This window comes from Trachemys scripta, chromosome 7 (assembly GCF_013100865.1).
Source record: "Trachemys scripta elegans isolate TJP31775 chromosome 7, CAS_Tse_1.0, whole genome shotgun sequence".
NCBI classification, from domain to species: domain Eukaryota; kingdom Metazoa; phylum Chordata; order Testudines; family Emydidae; genus Trachemys; species Trachemys scripta.
This window is the reverse complement of record NC_048304.1, coordinates 47077232-47092223: the sequence shown is the minus strand read 5'-3', so window position 1 is coordinate 47092223 and position 14992 is coordinate 47077232. Positions and strand designations below refer to the sequence as shown.

The 14992-nt window shown below is 50.4% G+C and overlaps 2 protein-coding genes across 2 annotated transcripts in view; one reads left to right on the top strand and one right to left on the bottom strand.

Moving 5' to 3' along the window:
- Positions 1-14992, bottom strand: part of GRM2 (glutamate metabotropic receptor 2) — a 41395-nt gene that overhangs the window by 14499 nt on the left and 11904 nt on the right. The window contains exon 3 of the mRNA XM_034777739.1: positions 876-1713. Within this exon, the coding sequence (XP_034633630.1) occupies positions 876-1713 (838 nt within the window). The remainder of the gene's footprint in view (positions 1-875; positions 1714-14992) is intronic.
- IQCF6 (IQ motif containing F6) lies at positions 12417-13924 on the top strand. Its single transcript, XM_034775549.1, has 2 exons — positions 12417-12596; positions 13508-13924. Exons 1-2 carry the CDS (start codon positions 12417-12419, stop codon positions 13922-13924), a joined length of 597 nt encoding a protein of 198 aa, XP_034631440.1.

Genomic DNA, 14992 nt, shown 5'->3' with positions numbered 1-14992 from the left:
CAGTCTGGAATATACTGAGTCCTCATTGTTTCTGTGGCATCTTAAACCAGTGTTCCAGAGTCTCCTACAAATGATACACCGGGGTAAGAATCCGCCGTATGCGGGGTCAGTGCAATGTGGTCTCGTGAGAATAAAGCCTCTGAACAGTTTTAAATTGCTTTGACTTATATCTGACTGCTCTGCCCCGACAAGAATGCTGAATCTAAGGAAGAAGAGATGTGACTGGCCAATTCTCCAGGCTCACCTGGCCTAGCAGAACTGACTGTTTAGACAGATGTCCCCGAGAAACAGCAGAGCTGGTAGGAAAATATGTGATCAACTATTACAAATATTTTGGTGCTGAATATTAAAAACCCAAACAGGTTATGAAAGGAATAATGGAAGTTGCATCAGCCAGCGTGCCTGGGAAGCTGATGGTCAGCTGAAGGAAATGGTCTCACAACCCTCCCAGTTAGTCAGTCATCCTCTAGAAAATTAGAAGAAGCTGAACCCAACACAACGTTCAACCACAACGTTCAGCCAAGCTGAAACCTGAGACCCTAACTATGCCCTTGTGCAACAATGTTTGTGTCCTGATGCAACGTTAACATGACACCTGATGCAGCGGTTTCATGCCACCAGCTTGGCAGAGTCCATCATCAAGAGGCAGGAGAAGTGTGTGAACTCCTGGGCCAAAGGACTTTGGGCAAGGACATCATCATGTGAAGAATCACAGACCTAGTGCGCTCAGCAAGTTTGGATTGTCTGGCTCAGATGTGACCAGTTGAAATCCCCAGGCTTTAAGTACTCCTAGTTAAACCCTCTGATTTCCCTTGCCCATTCCATCCCAACCCCTTCAGTTCAGCCATCAATCCCTATTGATGCCGTGGGCTTACCATCAAACTTGACATTGAGCATGAAGTCCTTGTAGAACCTCTTGCCATTAACCGGCTTCATGGAGTCACACAGCTTGGTGGCATTGGGGCACAACGCCTGGTGCATGTTATGGAGGGAGTGGGCCATGGCATAAACAGCATTGACCACAAACATGATCTTGGACTCCTGCTCGAACTTGCCTGTCTTCAGCGAGTGCCGGCTGCAGTCCTGGGTATGGAAGCTGCACTGGAACTTGTGCTCCCAGAACTCCCGGAACCAGGGGTTCCGGCTGTTGTTGTAGGGGTTGAGGTTCCGGAAATAGATGGCAAACTCCTGGATGGGGTAGGCTGCCAGTTCAATGGTGATGGCCCCCTCCGCCACCAACTCGCTTCCTGCCACCACGCTCTCCAGGGCACCCCAGCCATCACTGGCCACCCATGTGAAGGAGACATTGATTCTCTGTGCAGCCGCCAGCAGCTCCCGGGCATCTTCGCTGCGGGTGAACAGCACCACCACCCTAGCACTGGGCTTCTGCAGGAGGGCCTTGATCACTCCTTCGAAGGTCTTTTTGTTCATGGAGCGCCCCACCTTCTCAGAGGTGGCGATGCAGATGTTGCGGGCCCGGGCTTCCATCTCAAAGGCCTCAATACCCGTCTCACCGTAGTCACCCTCCGAGGCCACTGTGGAGACATAGGTCCAGTTAAAGAAGCGCAGGATCTCGGCCATGGCCTTGGCCTGGTAGAAGTCTGGTGGGACGGTGCGAGCAAAGTAGTCGTAGCGAGACTTGTCACTGAGCTTAGCGCTGGTAGAGGCATAGCTGATCTGCGGGATCTGGAAGAGTCTCAGCAGGTTGGCCACCTAGATCAAAGGGGGAAAGAAGGAATGGGTGAGGTTACAAGGTGTACATGGGAGCAAGAGAGAGGGAGAGCATCCTGCCTCCATTTACTGAAGAGAGTGTGGGATGCCACAGCAGTTTTCCTGGGAAATATCTACAGCTGGTCCTTTAAGGGTTAGAGGGGAGAAAACCTCTCCTTGAAGGCTCCTAATTGGACCATTCCATATTCTAACCCTTAGAGAGTCAGATGTAGTCAACAAAATTCATAATCTATAAGATTATGGGGAGTTTTTATGGAATCCCAATCCTTGGATGTTTTTAAGACCAGGCTAGACAAACACCAGTCAGGGATGGTCTAGGTATATTTAATCCTGCCTCAGATCAGGGGGATGCATTAGATGACCTCTTGAGGTCCCTTCCAGCCCTACATTTCTATGATTATAAGCACTCAGCTAACACAGTGATGAACATGGTAGAAATGCCTATATCTGAGGCCCAGATTCCACAGTCATTGGTGCATTAGAAATGGGATGGATAGGATATGTCTTCTTTGGGTACACTTTATTCTAAAGGTACATTTAGTTACATACATGGTTTGTAAACAAAGGATTGATAGATGTCAGAATTATGTTGCAGATCTGAGTATTATGTGTTATATAGGTGGTATAAGCACATAATTAGAAGGTGTTTCCTACACAGAAGATTTTAAGCCATGGTCATTAGCAACCTATTGACCTGTTGGACTCTAACAATTGGTCAACCTTTTAGTCCAAGGTCTGTGAATGCTTTGTTAACCCTCCGCAAGGTATTGACCCCGACTGTAAAGTGTGACCCATTCTTTAGGTCTCCTGGGACTTGTCTCACTAAGAGAGGTAGAGGCAATGGACACAAAACTTTCCAGAATCTGCTCATCTCAGGCACATATCCAGAGATGTAGTGATTTCCAAGCAGAGCCACTCACCCTCCTAGGCATTAAACACTGGGCTTTCCTTTAAAGCGCCAGGAAAGTCAGAAATATGACACTAAAAGAGGCCCTTTTTATTCAATGGCTCTGAGCCCAGAGTGCCTCCTAGTAATTATAGGCTGATTCTAACACAAACACGCTTCTCTGCCTCTTAGCCCTGGAGACCTCTCATGGCAACGGTGGCCAATTCATGTCTCTTGAGCTGTATTCTGGGAGCTCTACATCTCCATTGACCTGAAGCGCCACTCACAGAGTTGGAGCCTGCCAAGCCCACTGACCAGAAAGGAAAGAAAGGCATTAGACCAGTGGTCCCTGCTCTGCTCCTAGCACAGCTCCAGGCCCAGCTCCACTCTGCCCCCAGCCCAGCTCCAGTCCCAGCTCCACTTTGCCCCTATCCCATCTCCGCCTCCAGCCCACCTCTGCCCTCATTCCCTCTCTACTCCCAGCCCAGCTCCACTCTGCCTCCTGTACCGCCCCAGCCCAACTCAACTCTTCCCTCTGGTCCACTCCCAGCCCAGCTCTGCCTCTAGCCCCAGCTCCTCCCCCATACCCAGCTCTGCCTTCAACCCAAACTCCTCTGCTGAGCAACTGTGCAGTAATGGAGCGGGGGTGCAGACAGCTTCCATTACTGGTAAGAGGTGGCGTGACAGGAAAAGTTTGGGCACCACTGCATTAGACCCTCAACATTCTCAGATTGCATCAGTATATGTGTTGACATCACATCATGATGCAATGTCACCACCTCTCGATGCATGTTCACGACATAAGCATTGTGACTCATCTATCTGATGACACTCCGCTACCCCCGATGGATGACTCTCCAGTAGTCAAAGACTGAGAGCCACCGTGGTTCAGTGGTGGAGAGTGAGCTGGATTCTATTTGGTCTCATATAGCATCACCTGCGCTATCACTACATTCCAATCACAGAACCTTTGTTACTGGCGATGATGGAATAAAGAACCCAGCTGGATTTTCAGAACCAGGCAGAGTTTGGAAAAATCATCTGTTGACTTGTAAATGGAGCCAATTAGGCCTTGAATATTGATAATTTCACACATGTAATCACATTTCTCGTTCCCACGCGTGGATGTGCAGTCACAGCAACTGCGGGTACAAAAAGCGATTTAGACATCTCCCTGGCTGTTTGCACCTGCAGTTGTCACAACTGTGCACAGTCAGTGTAATTGCACATGTAGATTATGCACCTGTATTTTTCATCCACAGTGGGATGTCTGCAGTTATAAAATTCCAGCCCTTGATGGGAGTCATGGCTTCATTCCTGAAGTATCTGAAGAAAACAAATTAGGTTTCTCCTCAGCTGGATGCTGAGGCTAAGCTGAAGGAGGCTCAAGGACCATGCACACAGGAGAAGGATGTACCACAGCCCAGTGTCCAGAAATAGTGAAGTCTAAGAAAATCTTGGACAAAGATTTTGCCACAGCTGGTGAAGCCACATCCAACCACACATGCGCTCTATGAGACAGAGAAGGAAGAAACCTAGTATCCATCCCTCCCCAACATGATGGAGAAGCCAGCCAGCAAACCTGGACTGGTGACTAAGGGCAAAGTTGTCCATGTCCGAGAGTCCACCATCAGCCCCCTGTGAGGACTCCACAATGGGGATGATGCAGACAAGGGCACCAGATAAACAACTGAGTGACAATCACCATGGAACTTCTTTCATCATGCCATTTTTACAGGGTCACTTTTATGGAAATGTGAACAACCCCAGTGAGATGTCAGAAAGGTAGCAGCATGTGGGATGTTGAAGGCTAGAGAGTTTTGATTGGTTGAAAGTGAGACCTTTCAGAGTTCTCTGAGTCCAGTAGCCAATCATATATCCTTCCATTTCCCGAGCGTTCTATCGATGTAGCGATGCCTGTAGCGGGGCTGCATGAGCCTCCTGCTATTTCTTTTCAAAATATTTTTCTGAACAATAAACCTTTTTCCACCTCAAACATTAGATGTGAAGATAATTATCAGCAGTCTAGAGGGTGATAACCTGTCAGGCTTTCCCTACGAGTCACATCATGTTCATTGTCAGGGTGAAGGTCATATATGTCCGTTATTTTGAGTGACTTGGATGTTTTTTTCCTTCCAGTCTCCGCTCCTGTTACACTGTGGTTTCCAGCTTTCTGAAGGAGTAGCAATTATCCTGAGCTGGTGACTTCTTCTGGGTTGTTTTTGTTTGGTTTTAATATTTCATATTGTGTTCTCTTTTTGGGAAAATAAACTGCTTCGGTTGCAAAAGCAGAAGAATCCGCTGCAGAGAACACAACAGAACATCATAATCTTCAAAGTGTTTTCCAAGCGTTCAGTAATTTATTATTATTCATTATTTGTATTGTTGTAGAGCCTAGGAGCCTTAGTTATGGACCAGAACCCCATTGTGCTAGGTGCTGCACAAGCACAGAACAAAAAGACAGTCTATATATGAGACAAGATTCCAGCAAAGTATTATCATGATCCCCATCATTTTACAGGTGGGACAGCTGAGACAGATTCAGGGATTTGTCTCAGGCCACGTAAAGAGTCAATGCCAGAGCCAGAGCTAGAATGCTCAGACATGCACTTAGCCCATGCGTCCCTCTAACATACCAGCCCCTGCTAACCATTCCGGTACAGTACTGATGCAAAGCAGGCAGATGTGTAAGCAGGGAGCTAGCCTGTCACTACACTAAATAGCTGGGGAGGACACTACAGCGTTGATATTGCAAGGGGGGTTGCCTGATATCAATTTGAGGTCGCCTCCTGTCCCGATTTCCATGGGGCTCTCTCTCCACATACAGAATATTAAAACGTTAAAAGCATTCTGAAATACTGAAAGTAATTTCAACGAGGCACCTCCCCAGCACACTACGATAGGGTGTATTCCAAGACATTGTGACACAATGATTTTGATATGCTGGACAAAGGCTAAAAAGAGGCTCGGCTAGAACTTATGACAGCATTGTCCGGGGTGACACATGAGGCAAAACACCATCGAGTGCCCCACAGATCTTCAGCTGGCAGTGGAAAGAAAAGGAGAACCGTACGGGCATAGAGAGGGAGGGACCTTCCTGTATGCAGGTTCTCCTTGCTCTTCAGGGGTTAAGGCTCCTGGTTGCATGGTCTGCTATTGATGAAAAAGCTCCCATGCTCAGCCATCAGAGTGGGACTTTAATGTGTGTGTTCAAATGCTCTCCTGTCTCTGTCACCTGATATGCCCTCTGGCATGGTGTAACATTGTATCAGTGACGTCCAATCACAGACATCACCTACACCCACCACCTCACATCATCTCTAGGAACAGGACAGGAGTGCCCTAGAGCAAGAAGCCGTACATCTGAGACTCTGGCAAAGGGGTGGCTGCCAGGGAAGAAATGGGCATAATTATTTTGTTGTGTTTCAATGTCCTGCAGCAAAATGGGAACTCAAGCTGAAGTCCCTTTGGCTACCGTGATCCCTCACTGTATTATGTCTAATGGAGACTGCACGCTCATTGGAGCAGGGACCTGACTCTGCTGTGTGCCAATGCGCCATGCACAGGTAGATCATTTGTAGAAAGACTGATGGGTTTAGGGTAGATGATCACATCTTCCATGACCACAGCCTCTTAGAGTTCCTGCCCCAGGATGACTTCTGGGAGTGCCCAAGGTGGAATGGAGAAGGGACAATCCTGCTAGCCCTCTGCATGGGAACGTCCAGTGACCCCCAGGGGGCTTCCATGCTCAGAAGGACCCCAAGCAGTTTGCACTCTAGAACTTCCGCAACCATGCATCTTCATGCCAACCAACAGCCAAGGCTATGCAAATGGCAACTGCTTCCCACTTCACCATGTGGCATGGTGATGGGGGAGGAGAGGCATTGTTCCACAGCATCCCCTCATAGCTACATAAAATATAGCTCCATCATAGCGAGACTGCAGGCCTCTGACCACAAGGGATGTGATGACCTGCTGAGGTTAGTGACCAGAAGCAAACTATCCTGGGCACTGGTCATTAATCCCCCAGCATAGGGTTGTCAATTTTGGTTGGACGTATTCAAGGAGGTTTCATCATGACATGATCTTTAATTCCTGGAGACTCCAGGACAATCGTGGAGGATAGGCAACCCTATGAGAGACCCTGTACCTCAGGCATTACTGTGTGTTGTCAGTGAGATGTTTTTCTGCAGCTGAATTCCATCAGACTTTCAGGGTGGCAGGGAGATTTAAAGCACGATGAGACCACCAGCTTTAGCAGGGAGGGGATACTTTCCGCTTCCCAATGTTCCTCTCCCCTGCAATTTCCCTTGCGCCATGGAATCCCAGTCCATCCATGAGGGGTTAAGACTAGATCCAAAGGATCAGCAAACACTGCTCATGAACACTGGAGGGGGTTCCCCAGAGCTCCAAAATGGGTTTCTAGTTCCAGAGCATTCCTGGGGATTTCTCCTCTACTTCTGCCCCCATGAGAGGAGGTTGGGCTGTTCCCCTCTTGTGAACCTTGTCCCCTGCCTGACTTGGGGCCCTGCTTTTCTTCCCAACACACACACTGCTTGCCAATGATTAATGAGAAGTCATGCCAGCAGGTGGTAAGTAAGAGGAATTGCAGAGGCTGGGCCATTGCATGGCTTGGCAGGCTGAACCTGGAGTGAGATCTCAACAGCAACACCATCAGAGGTGAGATATTAAACCTCCCGCTGAAATACCACAAAATCCTTCTCTATCAGAGCGAGAGACTTTATAAAAACTGCCTGTAAATGAATCCAGAACATGCAAGACCAGGCAGGTCTGACTCAGGAATTGGAATATGTACATAGGGGCCAAATGCTGAGAGAGGTGGAGCACCAGCAACTCATCTCAGAATACTTCCACCCTTCAAAAGTCTCACCTGTGAGCTGGTGCAGCGCGGGCATATCTCAGCCCAGACAGATGAAGAGAAAGGACAGGAGAATGAAAAAAACAATGGGCCAGAGCAGAATATTCCACCGCATGTGTCCAGCCATTGAGATCAGAACAAGCGCTGGCGCGTGCCTCTTCCTCCCCCCTCCAAACAGCTCGCGCTGGCTGCTCTTCCAGATGCTCTGCAGCAATTCTCATTACCTTCAAAGGGGAAAAATCCGCACTAATGAGGCTATTAAAAATACAGACTGTCAAAGAGGCAGGCGAGAAGAAGCCTGTGATCTGATTGGCTGGCAAGAGCTGGTATCTGGAGCTGATTTCCCAGCCCCCGATGATGTGGAAATCTCCACTGCTTAATTAACATGTACAAATATGTTTTTAACAGAATATTACACTCCTCATGGCAATAAGGCACCAGAGACTGCGAATTAACCTGCATTGATTCACACCAGGCATCGTCATCGAAGGCACTTGACCGTAGGCACACGAGGTGCAAATTAATGGAGAACAATTCACTCCCTGTCATGTCCTATTGCCAAATGATCACAACGTTCAGGCGCACAGTTCGCCAATCACATTCTGGTTCCAGTGGGCTCTGACTTTTGTTAGGCACAAGTTGGGATCGTGCCAGGTTATACCAGTCCTGATTAAAATGCAGAAGGCAATTCCTCACTGTGAGAAGGTAGAATTCCCAAACACAGCTGGGAGCTATCTTGACAGCTGGGAGGTACTTGAGCATTTGGCTGTCCCAAGGAGATGGCTAGACATCTGGGAGGAATTGAGATATCTTGGAGGTATCCAGGTATCTGGGAGCTACCTAGATATCCGAGTAGTACCTAAGCATCTAGGACAGACCTTTGCTGATCTGGCAGGAGAACTCAGAGCCTCACCTGGGGGATGCCTTCCTTATCTTACTTGGAAGGACAGAACCCCTGCAAGAGACACCCAGTGTGTCATGTGATGAAGGGCAGTGGTACTTCCTCTTACTGCCAACTGTTCAGCAGACCCCCACCCTTGCCTCCTCCCCCTAACATCCTCAGAGCCTGCAGAGAGAGTGGCACCATGTGACAGCCACAGTCTCCAGGGAGTTGACAGGCTGACGCCAACTGGTGACCTCCAGTGGGGCATTGTCCTTTTGCTTTTCCGTGGCTCCCTCCAGCTCTCACGTCTAGTGAATCCTGGGCAGATGGGGCTCTGATGGGTTCTCTACTTTCCCCTCTTCTCATCAGATCTGTTTGACCAGTTTATGGCCCCATTATCCACCTCTGCTCAATCTGTTACACCAAAATTGGCGACTGGCACTTCTGGAGTTGGGTAGAAGGGGGAGATACCTAACACGAGCTGGGTATCCTTTGCCAGCAAGATCCAAACCCTTTGGAACTCCCTGCGTGGTGCAATTTAGCAATGGGCTCTCTGCACTCTTGAGAACAACCCTATTTTCACAATTTGCAACAGACACGCTTGAAGGCCAAGGGACGGCACTTACAGAAAGCTGTCCAGGCATTGACAAGGCATTAATGTCCATAATGATGGTGCCATGCAAAGGTCCCAATCAGGACTGAGGCCTGATGGTTCTTGACACTATACAAAAGCATATGGAAATGCAGTCCCTACCCTCTTACTATCTAATGTGAACCATGCTACAAGTGAATGTTAGAAGTAGAAGGAGAGACAGGACGCAGGATATTGAGATTGTGTGGTCACACAGGGAGGCATAGAGCCTCAAAAGTATTTAGGTGCCTAACACCTCTGGGAGTTGATACCTAAGTACCTTTGAGGAACTGGGCCCTACCACACAATTTGCTGGTTCCAGCTCATGTGATGCTAAAAACAAATGAAGGTAAGGTTAGCAGGGATTGCTGTCCCCATTTTTGAAGTGGGCAAACCAAGCCCTTGAAAGGGGAAGTGATAAGGCACTGCCAGACCCTGGGTCACTTAGCTTGCAGTGAGGCTGTCTGTAAGCTTGTGCTCTTTATGACTGTCCCCGTCAGTGGGAAGCTAACATCCTAGGAACCGCTGTGACCTGATTGACCCTGGTGCCCTCAAATGTCCCTGGAATCTGGCTGTACAGAAGTTGAGCATTGCCAGGGAGTGTTTGTCTTAGCCAAGCATGAGGTACACTCTGCTAACCACTGGGGTAGATGGGGGAGTTCGGGGGAGTATAGGGAAATCCCAGTCTGGCACAGCCATGAACCTGCCTGCTCGCTAAAATGCTAGTGGCCAGCAGAGCTTTGTTTGTGCCATGAGCCCACTTGGTAGAATAGTAGCCGGAACGATTCTGTTGCTAGGAGACCAGCCAGCACAGCTCTGCCTTTGCCACGATTCTGCCTGCTGCCCTTCCCTCCGTTGGCACTGCCCTTGCCTCATGCTCATAAGTTTTAATGCCACTTAGGGGTGAGATTGGCACTTTCCAGCATGATAGCACTGCTGGGACTGAAATCCCGCAGGGCAGCACATTTCATTGCTCCCCTCCTTCCCCTTTGCCCCCAACCCCTTCGACAGCTTGCAGGCCTAACACAGGGCTGGGACAATGTATTGTCACAGGAAAGGCTACTCTCCCCCAATTGGCCCAGGGAGCAGAGCCGGAGCCAGGTGCACTGGAGCTGTGCAGTGCGCCCAGGGGAGCAAGGAGGATGGAAAGCAACACGCCCTGTTTACAGGTAACACCAGTGCTCCCACATGCTCATCCTGCCCCCAGAGTCCCAGCAGGCACCCGAGGGGAGGACGGCGCTGGGAATGTCCACCAGGCCTTTGTTAAAAGAGAATTAAGCGCTGATGAAAGGTGCCAGCTCCAGGGGCAAGAGGCATTTTCACTATCTGTAGGGCCATGGAGTCCTGGCTTCTTTACTGAGATTGCCACCAGGCTTCCAAACAGTCCCAATGTAGCACAGACCCACGTCCACTAGGAACCAAAGGTGAGGCCACCAACTTGTCTTATAGAGGCTCTCAAATGGCCCATCATACACCAGGACTTCCAGCCACTACTGGCCTGGGCTAGATTTGAACTATAGATCTTAGAGGGGGAAGGGCTATACCTGTTCCTTAAGCCACCTGGTCTCCTGGTGGTCACGATTCCCAATACATGTAAATCTCCCACCTTCAAGGAGCCACTGGCTACTAGCCCCTGAAGGGTTAGTTGTGGACTATGAAGCTGAGAGAGACAGGTTCAGTGATTCCAGGGAAGACACTGGTGTGAGAGAAGGATTTGACCAGGTGCATGGAAGTGAGAAAGAACAAAACGGGTATAGATGTGCCCATGTTCACAGCTGTGCCCATGTTCACAGCTGTACAGAGAAAAGAATGATGAAAAAGATACCAGCAACAGACAGATAATGTTTCCTCCTGCAGTTACCCTGAGGAACAACCACTGACTCCCTGCTGTTTCTTCAATGCCTCACCTCTCCACACTCTGCCCCCAGTGCCCTGGGGTTCAGCAAGGACATAAAAAATCCTGAACATGCCTTCTGAGGCCAAGGTTTTCCACGTCTGTAACCCACATGGATCTGGGTTGCCTCCAACCCAGCCAATGACCAACAGCAGAGCGGTCAAGGCAGGTCTATTGTTGTCTCATCCGTTACCTGGGTTGACCAGCTTGACTAGTGATGTCGGCGTCCATTGTAACATCACAGCTCTCGCCACAGGGTGCTGATGCTAGTGTCCTAAAAGACCCTCAGCTGATGAAAAGTGAACTCCTGCCATCCCAGGGAAACATGGTCCTCTCCTGAGATGTGAGGTGCCTCATGGGGGCACGAAAAAGCAAACCTCCCGTACGGAGTGCATTACTCACAGATAACACTCTCTTATATCTGGCTGTTGAGGGGGGTAATATCAACCCAGAAGTAGAAACTTGCCAGACACAGATCCCTTTATAGGCACCATGTCCCTTCCCCAAGCCCACTGTTGAGGAGAGGATCGTCTCTTGGGGCAGAATGTGGTAGATCTTCTGGAGAAACCATGGATAATGGAGGCAAATGGAGAAGCCGAGGATGGCAAACCATGGGGAGAAGGTTTTCCCTCCCCTGCTAGGAGAGTGTAGCTCTCTCAGGACACAGCAGGGGGATCCACTGGAGGAGAAGCCTAGGGTTGACTGACTCCACCTGCCTCCTTACTCTCAGTGAGGCAATCTGTTGTTCAGGATGGGGTCCACTGCCTGCCTTCACTCCCCCTCCATTGCATTCAACTCTCCAGCACTAAATTCCCTGTTTCTCCTCAACCCATCCCCACCCCTGAGGGAAGAGGCTGATCATGGAAGGGTTATGTTTCCACCCAAACCAGGAGAGGATATGGAAAGATTTTCTAATGTGCCTGGTACCAGCCTTTGGGACCAACACCGTCGGGTGGGTGCGATTGCACTGACTGCAGAAAGGCTGAAGCCGTCGATGATGAGGGTGCTAATGAATAAACTTGCAATTAAACTAACTAACTGGGGTTGCCGCCTGTAGACAATGCCCACCAAAGTCAATGCAGCCAGGCCGAGCCCTGGGATTGGATTTCTCTCCCCTGGGGCAGGTTATCCCCTAACTGCCTGTCCTCTGCAGCAGCTGGCACCAGCCCCTGGATTAACTGGTGCACTAGTCCGATCCCGACTGGGCAGTCCCATGTCTCCACCTGTCTCTGTGTACGTCCGCCTGTCTCTAGGAGCCAAGCTCTGCTCTCAGTTACACCTATCTCTGAGGCAGACTGCAGCACACCCAGTCTGCCTGGCTCTAGCTCCCACACCTGTTCTTTTGGATCCCTGACAAGCTCGGGGAAAGTCAGGGTAACACCGGCAGGTGCTGACGAGGGGAAGCCTCACTGATGGGCGGTGGGGACTTTTCACCTTCACTGGGCTGCAGTCGTCAGCCCTGCGACCTCCCTCCCATCCTTACGCTGAGCAGCTCTTCTCTTTCCTTCCTCCATGGCGGGCGTGAAGGCTCTGGAGGGCAGCCCCAGGAAGAAGCCTGATGCCAAGGCGCTGAAGAACTCCGTGGTCACAGATCCTGCCCTGGGAGGCGGCGATGATGCTCAGAGGCATCTCTTGGCAGCTCCAGACTCCCTGCAGCAGCTGGGCGCTCCAGATCAGGCAGCAGCTATGGACGTGAGTATCCTCCATCTCGCAGGCGGGATTTCTTTGACTCTGAACCCCCAGGCACAGCTCAGTGGGGGTTGCGGGTGTCACCCAGCACGGATCTGCCCCCTGACAACTCTCTTCATATCACTTTTAAAGACACCTCCCCCCCCCCGTTCTGGAAGCCAAAGGGGGCTTAGGCAAAAACTGGCAAGAGCTGAATGGCCAGCGCCAAGACATGTAGCATGACCAGTGGAACTGGGGAAACTGGGTCAGATTTCAGGGGGAGCCTGGCTCGGAGCAGCCTCTCTTCTCTGCACAGCTCCAGGAATCCTTCCGGTTCTCTGTGATGGTCTTTTTCTGCCAGGCCTGGAAAGCCGGTCCTGGTTCTCCATTTCCACTCCTCCCAGTGCAGAGCACAGAGGCAGGCCCAGACATTCCTTCAGAGCCGCAACAGCCCCAACACTCTCCCAGCATCTCCACCAACAGGCCGAGCGGGATTCCGCCTTCTCCAGTGACTGGCCAGCCAAAACAACAGCTCACCCATGGGCGTTGGAGACCCCTCCTGCAGGCTCAGGCTGGTATTTTAAGTCCCTATAGGGCTCCCCAAAAGTGGCAGTGCGCATGGTACTGTGTCAGCAGCTTCACAGATTTGTGATTGGTCGCTCGGCTGGATCAACCCCAATGAGGCAGCTAGTTTTGGCTGGTCTCTTAGGTGCCCATTTATGGCCTACGTGGACACCTATGTTTAGGCAAAAAGATGTTCAATAAACATAAAGTGAGTGTCATGTCCCCTTCTAGGGCCTAGGCCACATAGAAGGTAGCAACCTACTACTGCTGTCAGATAATGGAACTTTTCCTTTAGCTCAAGCAATAGAAATCTGTGCTTTAGTGGCTACCTCTCCCGTAGCGACAGATGGTTTCCTGTCTTCTCTTCACAGCAGAAAGCAATCTCTCCTCCTCTCTCCCCCTCACCAGAGAAGGACCCCAGCAGCAAATCCGCCATTGCCATCCAGTCATGGTGGCGGGGGGTGCTCACCCGGCGAACGGTGCGCCAAGCGACGCTCTGCGTGCTGGTGATCCAGAGGTGGTGGCGCCGGGTCTCATTCTGGCAGCGGGAGGAGAGGCGGGTCACGGTGCTGGCAATGTACGTGAGGCCCATGAGAGCTACCGTCCTCCTGCAATCACTGGTCAGGATGTGGCGTGCAAGGAGCCAGTACAAGAAGTACCAGAGGGCAGTCCTGGTCATCCAGAACAAGTGGCGGCACTACGCCTGCCGGAGAGAGGCTGCAGTGTTTGCAGGGAGCAGCCTGGCAGACGGGGGGGTGGACCTGAACATTGAGATTATTGTGGGTTAAGCCGACTCTGTTAAAGCCGTGGGAAAGGCTCCATGCAGAGACAAGCACAGAGAGTGAAATAAACACGTTCCCTGGGAAGCGAAATCCCAGTCAGGAAGTGCTTTCCAGCGAATTCCTGGGGCGGGCAGGCAGGCAGCAGGCCTCTGAAAGTGGACAGGCCAAGCTGGCATACAAAGGCGCGATCTAAGCCACTGTAGGCCTTGTGAGGAAGGTCACGTTGGGAATCTAGCACCTCACCGGGTAGCATAGGCAGCCGTCCATTCCGGGGCTGTTTACTCCATGCCAAGACCTAGACAGCCCAGGCCTCAGTCTGCATCCACCAGCCTCAAGAACTTTGTATTGCTCACAGCAGAGCCCTGTGACTTCCACCAGCCCAGTTCTGGGGTAGCCTCTGAGACCTTATCTGCTCAGGAGTACGTTGGGGTGGCTTCTGAGACCTTATCCACCCAGTGGCCTCCAAGATCTCATTCCCTCAGTTCCTAAGAATTCAGCTCGACTCTGAACTCCTCACTGAGGTTTCTTTATTGGCATGCAATCAAACGACACTTGAGTTGAGTAGCCTCAAGAGTAGAGGGTGGGAACAGGGCATACCACCCCCACCCAAAGTTACACAGCAAACTTCTTTCTCTATAGACATTTCCAGATTAAACTGCATTTACTATACACTGCATCACACGTTTAAGGATTGGCTGTACAATCCCTGTACAGCATGCTCTGTCCACGCACGACTTACTCTTTACATCATCTTTATGGTCCCAATTTATCTTGTTGATTGTTATCTTGGCCATTGTAAATGGTTCCCTGGGGGTTCACCCTTGTCTTAGCTAGTGCAGACATTCTGTTTCCAGGCTGCTGATCCATTTACCTCCCTAATCCTGTATTCTGAGAAATGAGGTTTCACCCATGTCTAATTATTCATGTCAAGCCAGGCCTACAACCACTTATAAGAAAATCACCTCACCTGCACTGCCATGCAGCCACCTCTGGGGTGAAACATGGCAGCTGTTTTTAACAGTGGACAGTCACACTAACCAACAGGTTAACTTAGGGAGTGCAGGAGAATACCAC

Coding starts and splice junctions, on each gene's coding strand:
- IQCF6 (XM_034775549.1), top strand. CDS start 12,417: ATGGCGGGCGTGAAGGCTCTGGAGGGCAGCCCCAGGAAGAAGCCTGAT. Junction 12,597..13,507: donor ATCAGGCAGCAGCTATGGAC/GTGAGTATCCTC, acceptor TTCTCTTCACAG/CAGAAAGCAATCTCTCCTCC.